Below are 16,322 nucleotides of genomic sequence, written 5' to 3' on the forward strand. Positions count from 1 at the left end.
ATGTAGCTATGGAGCCACTAGGTAGTGGAGCAGGGAGCTATGGAGCCACTAGGTAGTGGAGTAGGGAGCTATGGAGCCACTAGGTAGTACAGTAGGGGGCTATGTAGCCACTAGGTAGTACAGTAGGGGGCTATGGAGCCACAAGGTAGTGGAGTAGGGAGATAAGTAGTGGAGTTGGGGGCTATGGAGCCACTAGGTAGTGGAGTAGGGAGGGAGCCACTAGGTAGTGCAGTAGGGAGCTATGGAGCCATTAGGTAGTGGAGTAGGGAGGGAGCCACTAGGTAGTGGAGTAGGGAGCTATGGAGCCACTATGGAGTGGAGTAGGGCGCTATGGAGCCACTAGGTAGTGGATTATGTAGCTATGGAGCCACTAGGTAGTGGAGTAGGGAACTATGGAGCTACTAGTTAGTGGAGTATGGAGCTATGGAGCCACTAGGTAGTGGAGTAGGGAGCTATGGAGCCACTATGGAGTGGAGTAGGGCGCTATGGAGCCACTAGGTAGTGGAGTATGTAGCTATGGAGCCACTAGGTAGTGGAGCAGGGAGCTATGGAGCCACTAGGTAGTGGAGTAGGGAGCTATGGAGCCACTAGGTAGTACAGTAGGGGGCTATGTAGCCACTAGGTAGTACAGTAGGGGGCTTTGGAGCCACAAGGTAGTGGAGTAGGGAGATAAGTAGTGGAGTTGGGGGCTATGGAGCCACTAGGTAGTGGAGTAGGGAGGGAGCCACTAGGTAGTGCAGTAGGGAGCTATGGAGCCATTAGGTAGTGGAGTAGGGAACTATGGAGCCACTAGGTAGTGGAGTAGGGAGCTATGGAGCCACTATGGAGTGGAGTAGGGCGCTATGGAGCCACTAGGTAGTGGAGTATGTAGCTATGGAGCCACTAGGTAGTGGAGTAGGGAACTATGGAGCCGCTAGGTAGTGGAGTAGGGAACTATGGAGCTACTAGTTAGTGGAGTAGGGAACTATGGAGCCACTAGGTAGTGGAGTAGGGAACTATGGAGCTACTATGTAGTGGAGTAGGGAACTATGGAGCCACTAGGTAGTGGAGTAGGGAGCTATGGAGCCACTATGGAGTGGAGTAGGGCGCTATGGAGCCACTAGGTAGTGGAGTATGTAGCTATGGAGCCACTAGGTAGTGGAGCAGGGAGCTATGGAGCCACTAGATAGTGGAGTAGGGAGCTATGGAGCCACTAGGTAGTACAGTAGGGGGCTATGTAGCCACTAGGTAGTACAGTAGGGGGCTATGGAGCCACAAGGTAGTAGAGTAGGGAGATAAGTAGTGGAGTTGGGGGCTATGGAGCCACTAGGTAGTGCAGTAGGGAGCTATGGAGCCATTAGGTAGTGGAGTAGGGAGGGAGCCACTAGGTAGTGGAGTAGGGAGCTATGGAGCCACTATGGAGTGGAGTAGGGCGCTATGGAGCCACTAGGTAGTGGATTATGTAGCTATGGAGCCACTAGGTAGTGGAGCAGGGAGCTATGGAGCCACTAGGTAGTGGAGTAGGGAGCAATGGAGCCACTAGGTAGTGGAGTAGGGAACTATGGAGCCGCTAGGTAGTGGAGTAGGGAACTATGGAGCTACTAGTTAGTGGAGTATGGAGCTATGGAGCCACTAGGTAGTGGAGTAGGGAACTATGGAGCTACTAGGTAGTGGAGTAGGGAACTATGGAGCCACTAGGTAGTGGAGTAGGGCGCTATGGAGCCACTAGGTAGTGGATTATGTAGCTATGGAGCCACTAGGTAGTGGAGCAGGGAGCTATGGAGCCACTAGGTAGTGGAGTAGGGAGCTATGGAGCCACTAGGTAGTACAGTAGGGGGCTATGTAGCCACTAGGTAGTACAGTAGGGGGCTATGGAGCCACAAGGTAGTGGAGTAGGGAGATAAGTAGTGGAGTTGGGGGCTATGGAGCCACTAGGTTGTGGAGTAGGGTGCTATGAAGCCACTAGGTAGTGGAGTAGGGTGCTATGGAGCCACTAGGTAGTGGAGTAGGGAGGGAGCCACTAGGTAGTGGAGTAGGGAGGGAGCCACTAGGTAGTGGAGTAGGGAACTATGGAGCCACTAGTTAGTGGAGTAGGGTGCCATGGAGCCACTAGGTAGTGGAGTAGGGAGGGAGCCACTAGGTAGTGGAGTAGGGAGCTATGGAGCCACTAGGTTGTGGAGTAGGGTGCTATGAAGCCACTAGGTAGTGGAGTAGGGTGCTATGGAGCCACTAGGTAGTGGAGTAGGGAGGGAGCCACTAGGTAATGGAGTAGGGAGGGAGCCACTAGGTAGTGGAGTAGGGAACTATGGAGCCACTAGTTAGTGGAGTAGGGTGCCATGGAGCCACTAGGTAGTGGAGTAGGGAGGGAGCCACTAGGTAGTGGAGTAGGGAGCTATGGAGCCACTAGGTAGTGGAGTAGGGAGGGAGCCACTAGGTAGTGCAGTAGGGAGCTATGGAGCCATTAGGTAGTGGAGTAGGGAGGGAGCCACTAGGTAGTGGAGTAGGGAGCTATGGAGCCACTATGGAGTGGAGTAGGGCGCTATGGAGCCACTAGGTAGTGGATTATGTAGCTATGGAGCCACTAGGTAGTGGAGCAGGGAGCTATGGAGCCACTAGGTAGTGGAGTAGGGAGCAATGGAGCCACTAGGTAGTGGAGTAGGGAACTATGGAGCCGCTAGGTAGTGGAGTAGGGAACTATGGAGCTTCTAGTTAGTGGAGTATGGAGCTATGGAGCCACTAGGTAGTGGAGTAGGGAACAATGAAGCTACTAGGTAGTGGAGTAGGGAACTATGGAGCCACTAGGTAGTGGAGTAGGGAGCTATGGAGCCACTATGGAGTGGAGTAGGGCGCTATGGAGCCACTAGGTAGTGGATTATGTAGCTATGGAGCCACTAGGTAGTGGAGCAGGGAGCTATGGAGCCACTAGGTAGTGGAGTAGGGAGCTATGGAGCCACTAGGTAGTACAGTAGGGGGCTATGTAGCCACTAGGTAGTACAGTAGGGGGCTATGGAGCCACAAGGTAGTGGAGTAGGGAGATAAGTAGTGGAGTTGGGGGCTATGGAGCCACTAGGTAGTGGAGTAGGGAGATAGGTATTGGAGTGGGGGGCTATGGAGCCACTAGGTTGTGGAGTAGGGTGCTATGAAGCCACTAGGTAGTGGAGTAGGGTGCTATGGAGCCACTAGGTAGTGGAGTAGGGAGGGAGCCACTAGGTAGTGGAGTAGGGAGCTATGGAGCCACTATGGAGTGGAGTAGGGCGCTATGGAGCCACTAGGTAGTGGATTATGTAGCTATGGAGCCACTAGGTAGTGGAGCAGGGAGCTATGGAGCCACTAGGTAGTGGAGTAGGGAGCAATGGAGCCACTAGGTAGTGGAGTAGGGAACTATGGAGCCGCTAGTTAGTGGAGTAGGGAACTATGGAGCTACTAGTTAGTGGAGTAGGGAGCTATGGAGCCACTAGGTAGTGGAGTAGGGAGCAATGGAGCCACTATGTCGTGCAGTAGGAAGCTATGAAGCCATTAGGTAGTGGGGTAGGGAGCCACTAGATAGTGGGGTAGGGAGCCACTAGATAGTGGGTTAGGGAGCCACTAGATAGTGCCGTAGGGAGGGAGCCACTAGGTAGTGGAGTAGGGAGCTATGGAGCCACTATGGAGTGGAGTAGGGAGCTATGGAGCCACTAGGTAGTGGAGTAGAGAGGGAGCCACTAGGTAGTGGAGTAGGGAGCTATGGAGCCACTAGGTGGTGCAGTAGGGAATAATGGAGCCACTATGTAGTGCAGTAGGGTGCTATGGAGCCACTAGGTAGTGGAGTAGGGAGCTATGGAGCCACTAGGTAGTGCAGTAGGGAGCTATGGAGCCACTATGTAGTGCAGTAGGGTGCTATGGAGCCATTAGGTAGTGGAGTAGGGAGCTATGGAGCCACTATGTAGTGCAGTAGGGAGCTATGGAGCCACTATGGAGTGGAGTAGGGAGCTATGGAGCCACTAGGTAGTGGAGTAGGGATGGAGCCACTAGGTAGTGGAGTAGGGAGCTATGGAGCCACTAGGTAGTGCAGTAGGGAGCTATGGAGCCACTATGTAGTGCAGTAGGGAGCTATGGAGCCATTAGGTAGTGGAGTAGGGAGCTATGGAGCCACGAGGTAGTACAGTAGGGGGCTATGGAGCCGCGAGTTAGTGGGGTAGGGAGATATGGAGCCACTATGTCGTGCAGTAGGAAGCTATGAAGCCATTAGGTAGTGGGGTAGGGAGCCACTAGATGGTGGGTTAGGGAGCCACTAGATAGTGCCGTAGGTAGCTATGGAGCCACTAGGTGGTGGAGTAGGGAGGGAGCCACTAGGTAGTGGAGTAGGGAGCTATGGAGCCACTATGGAGTGGAGTAGGGAGCTATGGAGCCACTAGGTAGTGGAGTAGGGAGGGAGCCACTAGGTAGTGGAGTAGGGAGCTATGGAGCCATTAGGTAGTGCAGTAGGGAATAATGGAGCCACTAGGTAGTGGAGTAGGGAGCTATGGAGCCACTAGGTAGTGGAGTAGGGAGCTATGGAGCCACTAGGTAGTGGAGTAGGGAGCTATGGAGCCACTAGGTAGTGGAGTTGGGAGCTATGGAGCCGCTAGGTAGTGGAGTAGGGAACTATGGAGCCACTAGGTAGTGGAGTAGGGAGATATGGAGCCACTAGGTAGTGGAGTATGGAGCTATGGAGCCACTAGGTAGTGGAGTAGGGAGCTATGGAGCCACTAGGTAGTGGAGTTGGGAGCTATGGAGCCACTAGGAAGTGCAGTAGGGAACTATGGAGCCACTAAGTAGTGGAGTAGGGAGATAGCTAGTGGAGTAGGGAGCTATGGAGCCACTAGGTAGTGGAGTAGGTAGCTGTAGAGCCACTATGTAGTGGAGTAGGGAGCTATGGAGCCACTAGGAAGTGGAGTAGGTAGCTATAGAGCAACTAGGTAGTGGAGTAGGGGGCTATGGCGCCACTAGGTAGTGGAGTAGGGGGCTATGGAGCCACTAGGTAGTGGAGTAGGGAACTATGGAGCCACTAGTTAGTGGAGTAGGGAGCAATGGAGCCACTATGTCGTGCAGTAGGAAGCTATGAAGCCATTAGGTAGTGGGGTAGGGAGCCACTAGATAGTGGGGTAGGGAGCCACTAGATAGTGGGTTAGGGAGCCACTAGATAGTGCCGTAGGGAGGGAGCCACTAGGTAGTGGAGTAGGGAGCTATGGAGCCACTATGGAGTGGAGTAGGGAGCTATGGAGCCACTAGGTAGTGGAGTAGGGAGGGAGCCACTAGGTAGTGGAGTAGGGAGCTATGGAGCCACTAGGTGGTGCAGTAGGGAATAATGGAGCCACTATGTAGTGCAGTTGGGTGCTATGGAGCCACTAGGTAGTGGAGTAGGGAGCTATGGAGCCACTAGGTAGTGCAGTAGGGAGCTATGGAGCCACTATGTAGTGCAGTAGGGTGCTATGGAGCCATTAGGTAGTGGAGTAGGGAGCTATGGAGCCACTATGTAGTGCAGTAGGGAGCTATGGAGCCACTATGGAGTGGAGTAGGGAGCTATGGAGCCACTAGGTAGTGGAGTAGGGATGGAGCCACTAGGTAGTGGAGTAGGGAGCTATGGAGCCACTAGGTAGTGCAGTAGGGAGCTATGGAGCCACTATGTAGTGCAGTAGGGAGCTATGGAGCCATTAGGTAGTGGAGTAGGGAGCTATGGAGCCACGAGGTAGTACAGTAGGGGGCTATGGAGCCGCGAGTTAGTGGGGTAGGGAGATATGGAGCCACTATGTCGTGCAGTAGGAAGCTATGAAGCCATTAGGTAGTGGGGTAGGGAGCCACTAGATGGTGGGTTAGGGAGCCACTAGATAGTGCCGTAGGTAGCTATGGAGCCACTAGGTGGTGGAGTAGGGAGGGAGCCACTAGGTAGTGGAGTAGGGAGCTATGGAGCCACTATGGAGTGGAGTAGGGAGCTATGGAGCCACTAGGTAGTGGAGTAGGGAGGGAGCCACTAGGTAGTGGAGTAGGGAGCTATGGAGCCATTAGGTAGTGCAGTAGGGAATAATGGAGCCACTAGGTAGTGGAGTAGGGAGCTATGGAGCCACTAGGTAGTGGAGTAGGGAGCTATGGAGCCACTAGGTAGTGGAGTAGGGAGCTATGGATCCACTAGGTAGTGGAGTTGGGAGCTATGGAGCCGCTAGGTAGTGGAGTAGGGAGCTATGGAGCTACTAGTTAGTGGAGTATGGAGCTATGGAGCCACTAGGTAGTGGAGTAGGGAACTATGGAGCCACTAGGTAGTGGAGTAGGGAGATATGGAGCCACTAGGTAGTGGAGTATGGAGCTATGGAGCCACTAGGTAGTGGAGTAGGGAGCTATGGAGCCACTAGGTAGTGGAGTTGGGAGCTATGGAGCCACTAGGAAGTGCAGTAGGGAGCTATGGAGCCACTAGGTAGTGGACTAGGGAGCTATGGAGCCACTAGGAAGTGCAGTAGGGAGCTATGTAGCCACTAGGTGGTGGAGTAGGGAGGGAGCCACTAGGAAATTGAGTAGGGAGATATGGAGCAACTAGGTAGTGCAGTAGGGAGCTATGGAGCCACTAGGTAGTGCAGTAGGGAGCTATGGAGCCACTAGGTAGTACAGTAGGGGGAAATGGAGCCGCAAGGTAGTGTAGTAGGGAGATAGGTATTGGAGTTGGGGGCTGTGGAGCCACTAGGTAGTGGAGTATGGAGATAGGTAGTGGAGTAGGGAGCTATGGAGCCACTAGGTGGTGGAGTAGGGAGGGAGCCACTAGGAAATTGAGTTGGGAGATATGGAGCAACTAGGTAGTGCAGTAGGGAGCTATGGAGCCACTAAGGAGTGGAGTAGGGAGCTACGGAGCCACTAGGTAGTGGAGTAGGGAGGGAGCCACTAGGAAATTGAGTAGGGAGATATGGAGCAACTAGGTAGTGCAGTAGGGAGCTATTGAGCCACTATGTAGTGCAGTAGGGAGCTATGGAGCCATTAGGTAGTGCAGTAGGGAGCTATGGAGCCAAGAGGTAGTACAGTAGGGGGCTATGGAGCCACTATGTAGTGCAGTAGGGAGCTATGGAGCCACGAGGTAGTACAGTAGGGGGCTATGGAGCCGCTAGGTAGTGGGGTAGGGAGATATGGAGCCACTATGTCGTGCAGTAGGAATCTATGAAGCCTCTAGGTAGTGGAGAAGTGGGCTATGGAGCCACTAGGTAGTGGAGTAGGGATATAGCTAGTGGAGTAGGGGGCTATGGAGCCACTATGTAGTGGATTTGGGAGCTATGGAGCCACTAGGTAGTGGAGTAGGGAGCTATGGAGCGACAAGGTAGTGGAGTAGGGAGTTATGGAGCCACTAGGTAGTGGAGTAGGGATTTATGGAGCCACTAGGTGCTGGAGTACGGAGGGAGCCACTAGGTAGTGGAGTAGGGAGCTAAGGAGCCACTATGTAGTGGAGTAGGGAGGGAGCCACTAGGTAGTGGAGCAGGGAGCTATGGAGCCAATATGTAGTGGACTAGGGAGCTATGGAGCCACTAGGTAGTGGGGTAGGGAGCTATGGAGCCACTAGGTAGTGGAGTAGGGAGGGAGCCACTAGGTAGTGGAGTAGGGAGCTATGGAGCCACTAGGTAGTGCAGTAGGGAGCTATGGAGCCACTATGTAGTGCAGTAGGGAGCTATGGAGCCATTAGGTAGTGGAGTAGGGAGCTATGGAGCCACGAGGTAGTACAGTAGGGGGCTATGGAGCCGCGAGGTAGTGGGGTAGGGAGATATGGAGCCACTATGTTGTGCAGTAGGGAGCTATGGAGCCACGAGGTAGTACAGTAGGGGGCTATGGAGCCGCGAGGTAGTGGGGTAGGGAGATATGGAGCCACTATGTCGTGCAGTAGGAAGCTATGAAGCCATTAGGTAGTGGGGTAGGGAGCCACTAGATAGTGGGTTAGGGAGCCACTAGATAGTGCCGTAGGTAGCTATGGAGCCACTAGGTGGTGGAGTAGGGAGGGAGCCACTAGGTAGTGGAGTAGGGAGCTATGGAGCCACTATGGAGTGGAGTAGGGAGCTATGGAGCCACTAGGTAGTGGAGTAGGGAGGGAGCCACTAGGTAGTGGAGTAGGGAGCTATGGAGCCACTAGGTAGTGCAGTAGGGAATAATGGAGCCACTATGTAGTGCAGTAGGGTGCTATGGAGCCACTAGGTAGTGGAGTAGGGAGCTATGGAGCCACTAGGTAGTGCAGTAGGGAGCTATGGAGCCACTATGTAGTGCAGTAGGGTGCTATGGAGCCATTAGGTAGTGGAGTAGGGAGCTATGGAGCCACTATGTAGTGCAGTAGGGAGCTATGGAGCCACGAGGTAGTACAGTAGGGGGCTATGGAGCCGCGAGGTAGTGGGGTAGGGAGATATGGAGCCACTATGTCGTGCAGTAGGAAGCTATGAAGCCATTAGGTAGTGTGGTAGGGAGCCACTAGATAGTGGGGTAGGGAGCCACTAGATAGTGCCGTAGGTAGCTAAGGAGCCACTAGGTAGTGGAGTAGGGGGCTATGGAGCCACTAGGTAGTGGAGTAGGGAGATAGGTAGTGGAGTAGTGGGCTATGGAGCCACTATGTAGTGGAGTAGGGAGCTATGGAGCCACTAGGTAGTGGAGTAGTTAGCTATAGAGCCACTAGGTAGTGGAGTAAGGAACTATGGAGCCGCTAGGTAGTTGAGTAGGGAACTATGGAGCCACTAGTTAGTGGAGTAGGGAGCTATGGAGCCACTATGTAGTGGAGTAGGGAACTATGGAGCCGCTAGGTAGTGGAGTAGGGAACTATGGAGCTACTAGTTAGTGGAGTAGGGAGCTATGGAGCCACTAGTTAGTGGAGTAGGGAACTATGGAGCCACTAGGTAGTGGAGTAGGGAGTTATGGAGCCACTAGGTAGTGCAATAAGGATCTATGGAGCCACTAGGTAGTGCAATAGGGATCTATGGACCCACAAAGTAGTGCAGTAGGGAGCTATAGAGCCACTAGGTAGTGCAGTGATAGTCTTTTACAGCCTGCCCACTTCGAGCTCCTCCTTGTGGTAGGGTTTTGGTAGTTAGACATTGGGTCCAGAGTCTTACTTGTGCAGCCAGCCGACTTGGAGGTCCTCCATGTGATAGGTGATCAAGGAGTAGAGGACAATACCATGTTCTGTACTCTTCACACTGATCTCAGTTGATGAGTTGGCTGGAGGAGACAATGCAGATAGGATAATAAACATAATTGTTCATTATTCAATCATATTGTATACTTAAGCAATAGGGAACAAGGGTGTGTGGTATAAACTGGTTACCAATGTAATTAGAACAATACAAATATTTTTGGGGTCATACCCATGGTATATGGTCTGATATACCACAGCCTTCAGGCAATCAGCATTGAGGGGTCGAACCACCCGGTTTATAGAACACAATGTTCCACATGCAGTGTATCTGTTTAATAACATGTAGATGATGAGACTCACCAATCACCCTGAACAGTTCGTTTAGCACAGTTTGGTAACCTGGAACAGATTACAGTCATTACTAGTCGTCAACAATAGTCACAATAGTGGACAAAGTTTGACCTTGGAGAGATACATAGGTTTTCTAGAACACAGTAGAGCCATGGCAAAGGTGTTCTAGAACACAGTAGAGCCATGGCAAAGGTGTTCTAGAACACAGTAGAGCCATGGCAAAGGTGTTCTAGAACACAGGAGAGCCATGACAGACGTATTCTAGAACACAGTGGTACCTAGCTCTCAATCTCCAGGCAGCATTCTGCCTTCTCTCTATAGTTTCCAGCCATTAGTTTGCCCATGACTACCTCATGTGAACTACAGTCCCGACGCTGTGTTTTAACGTTTAGAAACGTCAATAATCATCGCTTGTGATACTGCTTCTGAAACATATGGCCCTCCAGCCACCCTAGTCATAGACTGTTCTCTCTGCTACCGCACGCCAAGCGGTACCAGAGCGCCAAGTCTAGGTCCAAGAGGCTTCTACCCCCAAGCCATAAGACTCCTGAACATCTAATCAAATGGCCACCCAGACAATTTGCATTGTCCCCCACCCCTCTTTTACGCTGCCGCTGCTCTCTGTTATTTTCTATGCAATTTAATAACTCTGCCTACATGTACATGTTACCACATTGACTCTGTACCGGTAGCCCCTGTATATAGCCTCCCTATTGTTATTTTATTGCTGCTATTTAATTATTTGTTACATTTATTTATTATTTTTGGGGGGTATTTTTCTTAAAACTGCATTGTTGGTTAAGGGCTTGTAAGTAAGCATTTCACTGTAAGGTACCTGTTGTATCATCAGTGAGAAAGAATCCTTCAAATAAATAAAAAATACACTTACTGTAGCAGTTTTACACAGATCCATACAGCTATGGGTGACTCCATCCTATAAACTATACTTCCAGGATTACTCACCCACAGATCCATACAGCTATGGGTGACTCCATCCTATAAACTATACTTCCAGGATTACTCACCCACAGATCCATACAGCTATGGGTGACTCCATCCTATAAACTATACTTCCAGGATTACTCACCCACAGATCCATACAGCTATGAGGGCCTCATCTTAGAAACTACACTTCCACTATACTTCCAGGGATACTCTTACACACAGGTGTTGGAGCATGCTAGATAGCATTGTCTTTCGTAAACAATCACTCTATAATGGAGATATGGCTGTGTTGGAACACTAACCCTAATCCCAGTGCTTAATTTGTAAATCGGGAGGTCCTGGAACAAAAAGTGAGCCGAGAGGGGGTTGACCTGGGTGGCTCTGAGGTACCGGAACGCATGAAAAAAAAGCACCTCTATAATAGCATATTTATGCTTTATCCAACAATGTGGTCCGGAGGCTCCGTATAGAGGGTGTGATGCAGAGCCACCGGAGGATTGTGGAAGCCAAATTGAGCTCTGTACTGCATGCCTTGCGCCTCCCGAATTTTATAACAATGCGGCGTCCTCGGGATATTGCTCTGTATAGCCCCACATTTACATGATTTGTTGACAGTAGGTGGGGGCGGGAGGTCCTGTATAAACACGAACTCACTTCCTTGACAACTTACTTCACAACAGCTCTCCTCTGCGAAGTGCAAGAAATATGAATGCCCTGATCTCTGCAAGAGACCGCATCGCAGTAAATTCTGTACGGCCACTGTAGACGCCGGATTGACCATGCAGAGCTTTAATAAAGCATTATTTGGGGTTTTGCGTAGTGGAAAATAGCAGTAAAGTAGAGGTGCTTTCAGAAGTTGCACACGTGGAAAATGTTTCGTAGCCTAGGGTCAGGGAAAAATGTGGCCTTTTATAAACTAATTTCATACAATTCTACATAATTTTACATGACTGAATTTTGTTTAATACTGCACAAATGATCAAAATGACAGTCTAATTTGACAGACAGAGCTGTCCGGGGGTGTCCTCGGATGGGGCCACAGTGTCTCCTGACCCCTCCTGTCTCAGCCTCCAGTATTTATGCTGCAGTGTCGGGGGGCTAGGGTCAGTTTGTTATATCTGGAATACTTTTCCTGTCCTATTCGGTGTCCTGTGTGAATTTAAGTGTGCTCTTTCTAATTCTCTCTTTCTTTCTCTCTCTCGGAGGACCTGAGCCCCAGGATCATGCCTCAGGACTACCTGGCACGATGACTCCTTGCTGTCCCCAGTCCACCTGGCCGTGCTGCTGCTCCAGTTTCAACTGTTCTGCCTTATTATTATTGGACCATGCTGGTCATTTATGAACATTTGAACATTGCTGGGGAATAATCAGAATTGGTTGGTAACATAGGTAAGATGTTTTATATTCATCATATGTTTGTAAGTTACTTCTCATCAGAATGTTATTTTTGTATAATACTGTGGCGGGGTTGCAGTATCTGTTCTCTGTCAGGACTAATTTACTTGGGCCGGAGAGAGGGGAGAGGTCAAGCGTGTATCTCTTGGCTCCACAATGTCTGTGTGCCAGTCAATGTGTCTCTGTGATCTTGTCAAGATAGGATGGATTTGATATATGCCTGTTGATATGGAGGATTGGTTTATGGTTCTGGGTTTGAGAAAAGGACATAGTTTAGGAGACAAAGCTGAACGATAAATTATGCCTATGCTGTCTGGATATGTGTGTCTTTGCTATAAAGGATCTCAGTAACAATGTGTGAGGGGCTCTCAGAGAATTCATTGATAGACACTGAATTGATCTGAGAGTCACAGGGTTGTGATAGAGCTCATATAATTAAAAATGGACTTTGTGATAACTAACTCTGACTTGTGTGTGGTTTGCTCTCATGATTTGGTAAATAGAGGAAATTTCCACGACAACATCTTGGCCATGTTCTGTTATAATCTCCACCCGGCACAGCCAGAAGAGGACTGGCCACCCCACATAGCCTGGTTTCTTCCTAGGTTTTGGCCTTTCTAGGGAGTTTTTCCTAGCCACCGTGCTTCTACACCTGCATTGCTTGCTGTTTGGGTTTTTAGGCTGGGTTTCTGTACAGCACTTTGAGATATCAGCTGATGTACGAAGGGCTATATAAATACATTTGATTTGATTTGATAATTTGACACTAACAAACTGAGATCAATAAAAACGACCTTGTCTTGATTCCACCGATAGCTTAGGCCAGGTTTGTGGAGGAGAGACATATTGCACAATATGAGGAGGAAATTGTAGTCCTAACAAAGCTTTCTAGTTTCACTGACTCACCCAATGATACACAGCTCACTCACCGGCAATGGCTGATGTGCTTCTGCCAAAAGCCTATATCTCCCTTGTTTTACTTTGTAAAACAATGCTGTTTCTCAATAGGCCTATTTGGATGACATATTTTGGTAGCCTACAGACAGATTAGTCTTCTCTTTTCAGCAGGAGCCATTTGCTTTCCAACCTGTGTTTTCCTGCGATTTTATTTTAAATATTGCAAAAGTCCTGTTTTGGCTGCACGTTGTTCACTGATAAATTTGCCGCACTTTCCCAACTGGACTCATACCCTGTGATTGGGCTACACATAATAGCCACAGCTAGGCTATTTAAAAATACATTTAAAAAATAAATAATAAGCTATTGATCCTCTGTGGCTAAATTACAGGCCGACTCCTGGTGTAGTAATCTGAATGATTTCATTTCAGTAACTCTAGTTATGTGAGACATTCAGTTGTGCTTCTCTCTTTCACCACAGCAATGGCCACACACTGGTCTGTCTCTAGGCTACAGTGTTGCACCACAGCAATGGCCACACACTGGTCTGTCTCTAGGCTACAGTGTTGCACCACAGCAATGGCCACACACTGGTCTGTCTCTTGGCTACAGTGTTGCACCACAGCAATGGCCACACACTGGTCTGTCTCTAGGCTACAGTGTTGCACAAACCATGAACCTGGGCCGGCCCAACACAAATCAATTCTTAGAATATCAGGCCAAACCATAAACCTGGGCCGGCCCAACACAAATCAATTCTTAGAATATCAGACATGTTTTCACATTAAGTTTTTTTAGGGGGCAGGAGAATTACAGAAGAGACAACTCGAATTAACACTGATCGCTTTTGTTTGAATTTTTACATTGTAAACAGTGAGAAAGGTACCAGAGAGGTACCAGACCAGGGCAAATGAGTTCCGTACTGAAACAGTCCAAAACAGAGAGGAGCCGGGTCCTGTTCCGGCAGGATCCATCTCGAATGACGCACTGCCTAACCCTATCAAGGAGTGCATCAGTTTAACCTAGAGTTTATTTATTTCTCTCATATGAAAGATAAGGTCCTTGTGCTTCCAAAACCGTACCGCAAGCGACAAGTGTTACTGTTCAGATTGAGCATCAGGGCTTTTAGCAAAACTCGTACAGAAGATGATTAAAATAACCAAGTCATCTTCAGAGTTTATTTTAATCAGCTGTGTAGTGCTAGGGCAAAACCAAAACCAAAGCACCCATAGGTCCGAGTTTGGGAAACCCTGTTCTAGAAAACAGTAGAGCCATGACAAAGGTGTTCTAGAACACAGTATATACATGACATAGGTTGCTCTAGAACACAGTAGAGGTGTCGCAGTACCTGCTTCAGTCAGGTTGAACATGCTCTTGTCTTTTCCTCTGGCATCCTTTAGCTTCACCTCGTACACACCTGCATCCTTTTTGGACAACTGGAACAGGGTTAGAGTCAGAGAGTAGGACAGTCAGAGACCTGGAAAGACACTCAACCAGCCCTCATCAGTTACAGAGGCAATCTGAGGCTCTGTTCCAAATCACACCCTATTCCCTATACAGTCTCATAGTTCTGGCCAAAAGTAATGCCAAAATGTACACTACCATTCAAAAGTTTGGGGTCACTGAGAAATCTCCTTGGTTTTGAAAGAAAAGCAAAAAAAAATTTTCCATTACAATAACATTAAATTGATCAGAAATACAGTGTAGACATTTGTTAATGTTGTAAATGAGTATTGTAGCTGTAAACGGCTGATTTTTAATGGAATATCTACATTGGCGTACAGAGGCCCATTATCAGCAACCATCACTCCTGTGTTCCAATGGCACATTGTGTTAGCTAATCCATGTTTATCATTTTAAAAGGCAAAATTATCATTAGAAAAACCATTTTGCAAATATGTTAGCACAGCTGAAAACTGTTGTGCTGATTTAAATAAGCAATAAAACTAGCCTTCTTAAGACTAGTTGAGTATCTGGAGCATCAGCGTTTGTGGGTTCGATTACAGGATCCAAATGGCCAGAAACAAGTAACTTTCTTCTGAAACTCGTCAGTCTATTCTTGTTCTGAGAAATGAAGGCTATTCCATGTGAGAAATTGCCAAGAAACTGAAGACGTCGTACAATTCCGTGTACGACTCCCTTCACAGAACAGCGCAAACTGGCAAGTTTCAGAAGAAAGGTCTTTGTTTCTGGCCATTTTAATTTTTAATTTTTAATTTTAACAGTTTTCATCTACTGCCCTGTAGGTTCTCAGTCCAACCCTGTTCCTGGAGATCTACTGTCCTGTGGGTTTTCAGTCCAGCCCTAATTTAGTGTACATGATTCAGCTAGATAAGTTCTTGTTGAGCAGCTAATTGGTAGAATCAAGTGTGTTAAATTAGGGTTGAACTGAAAACCCACAGGACAGTAGATCTCCAGGAAGAGGGTTGAACTAAAAACCCACAGGATGGTAGATCTCCAGGAAGAGGGTTGGGGAGCCCTACTTTAGACATTAGAAAGTGTCATAATAAAATAGCTATTTTTTTGGAAGCATCACCAAACAGCACATGCTCACATCTAATCTACTGAGAGTGACATCCATAGACATCAGTCCTATTATTCTAACTGTATGCTGACTGACAACGTAGTGTGTGGTGTCTGGTATGACATGATATAAGCAAACTGTCATCATGTAAGAGTATGTGTGTCAGGGAGAGACACTATAGTAGCGTAGTAGGCTGTAAATTTAAGCCGTTAGCATACAGTAGTTATGGTAGGCGTTAGACTGATAGCATATTGTATAGCGTAGCATAGCTGGGTTAGAAGCAATGCTCTTCAAAAGTCAACTGAACCCTTCACAACATCAGACCTGGGTTGAAGACATAACCTACTGGATGGCAAATACTTGAGCTGTGATTAATTTTAGTCTGACCAGCATGCAGGGCGGGTGGAGCTTGCGCATTGGTTCCATTATACGGACAAGCTACATCAGTGTCACCTTCCCCGTCTGTGTACCCCCCCTCCCCCACTGCAACTTCCTGACCTTGAGTAGTTTGGAAGTAGAGGACATTGTGTATGTGACCCAGGTCTTCTCCCCATCTGTCTACCCCCCCCCCCCCCCCCCCACTGCAACTTCCTGACCTTGAGTAGTTTGGAAGTAGAGGACATTGTGTATGTGACCCAGGTCTTCTCCCCATCTGTCTACCCCCCCTCCCCCACTGCAACTTCCTGACCTTTCCGATGTTGAAGATCAACACCTCGTCCTTCATCTCGATCTTCTTGTAATCAGCATCATCCTCTTCAATCTCTATTCCGTCTTTGTACCATCTGATCTCTGTCTCTGGCCTGATGTTTCCTATCTACAGGGAGAGAGACACAGAGACACCGTCAGCACACCGAGGACTTAATGGACCCCCCTATCTAAATAGCATGATTCCTTCAGTTTAAGATAAAGATATCTGTCTTTTTGCATGGGTTGTGTCTCAATCCACCGCATCCTCTGATGTTTGGAGGAAGGTGGCAGAGCTACAGTGGTGTTCGTCAAACTAGGAGACGTCCCGAAAATCGGTCTTCTCATAAAAACGTCTGTATGACCCCACCATCGAAAGCTGAGACTCTCACGAACATATTGGTTGTTTTGTATTTGTATTTATTATGGATATCCATTAGTTCCTGA

At 48.8% G+C, this 16,322-nt stretch overlaps 1 protein-coding gene across 1 annotated transcript in view; it reads right to left on the bottom strand.

The window, feature by feature from the left end:
* Positions 1–16,005, bottom strand: part of LOC139399408 (myomesin-1-like) — a gene marked incomplete at both ends in the record, with an annotated part of 43,801 nt that extends 27,796 nt beyond the window's left edge. The window contains 4 exons of the mRNA XM_071144815.1: positions 9,057–9,162; positions 9,440–9,478; positions 14,016–14,103; positions 15,880–16,005. Coding sequence (XP_071000916.1) covers positions 9,057–9,162; positions 9,440–9,478; positions 14,016–14,103; positions 15,880–16,005 — 359 coding nt within the window. The remainder of the gene's footprint in view (positions 1–9,056; positions 9,163–9,439; positions 9,479–14,015; positions 14,104–15,879) is intronic.
* Between the last annotated feature and the right edge of the window lie 317 nt (positions 16,006–16,322).

The sequence above is a fragment of the Oncorhynchus clarkii genome, unplaced genomic scaffold, assembly GCF_045791955.1.
Source record: "Oncorhynchus clarkii lewisi isolate Uvic-CL-2024 unplaced genomic scaffold, UVic_Ocla_1.0 unplaced_contig_4116_pilon_pilon, whole genome shotgun sequence".
Lineage (NCBI taxonomy): Eukaryota > Metazoa > Chordata > Actinopteri > Salmoniformes > Salmonidae > Oncorhynchus > Oncorhynchus clarkii.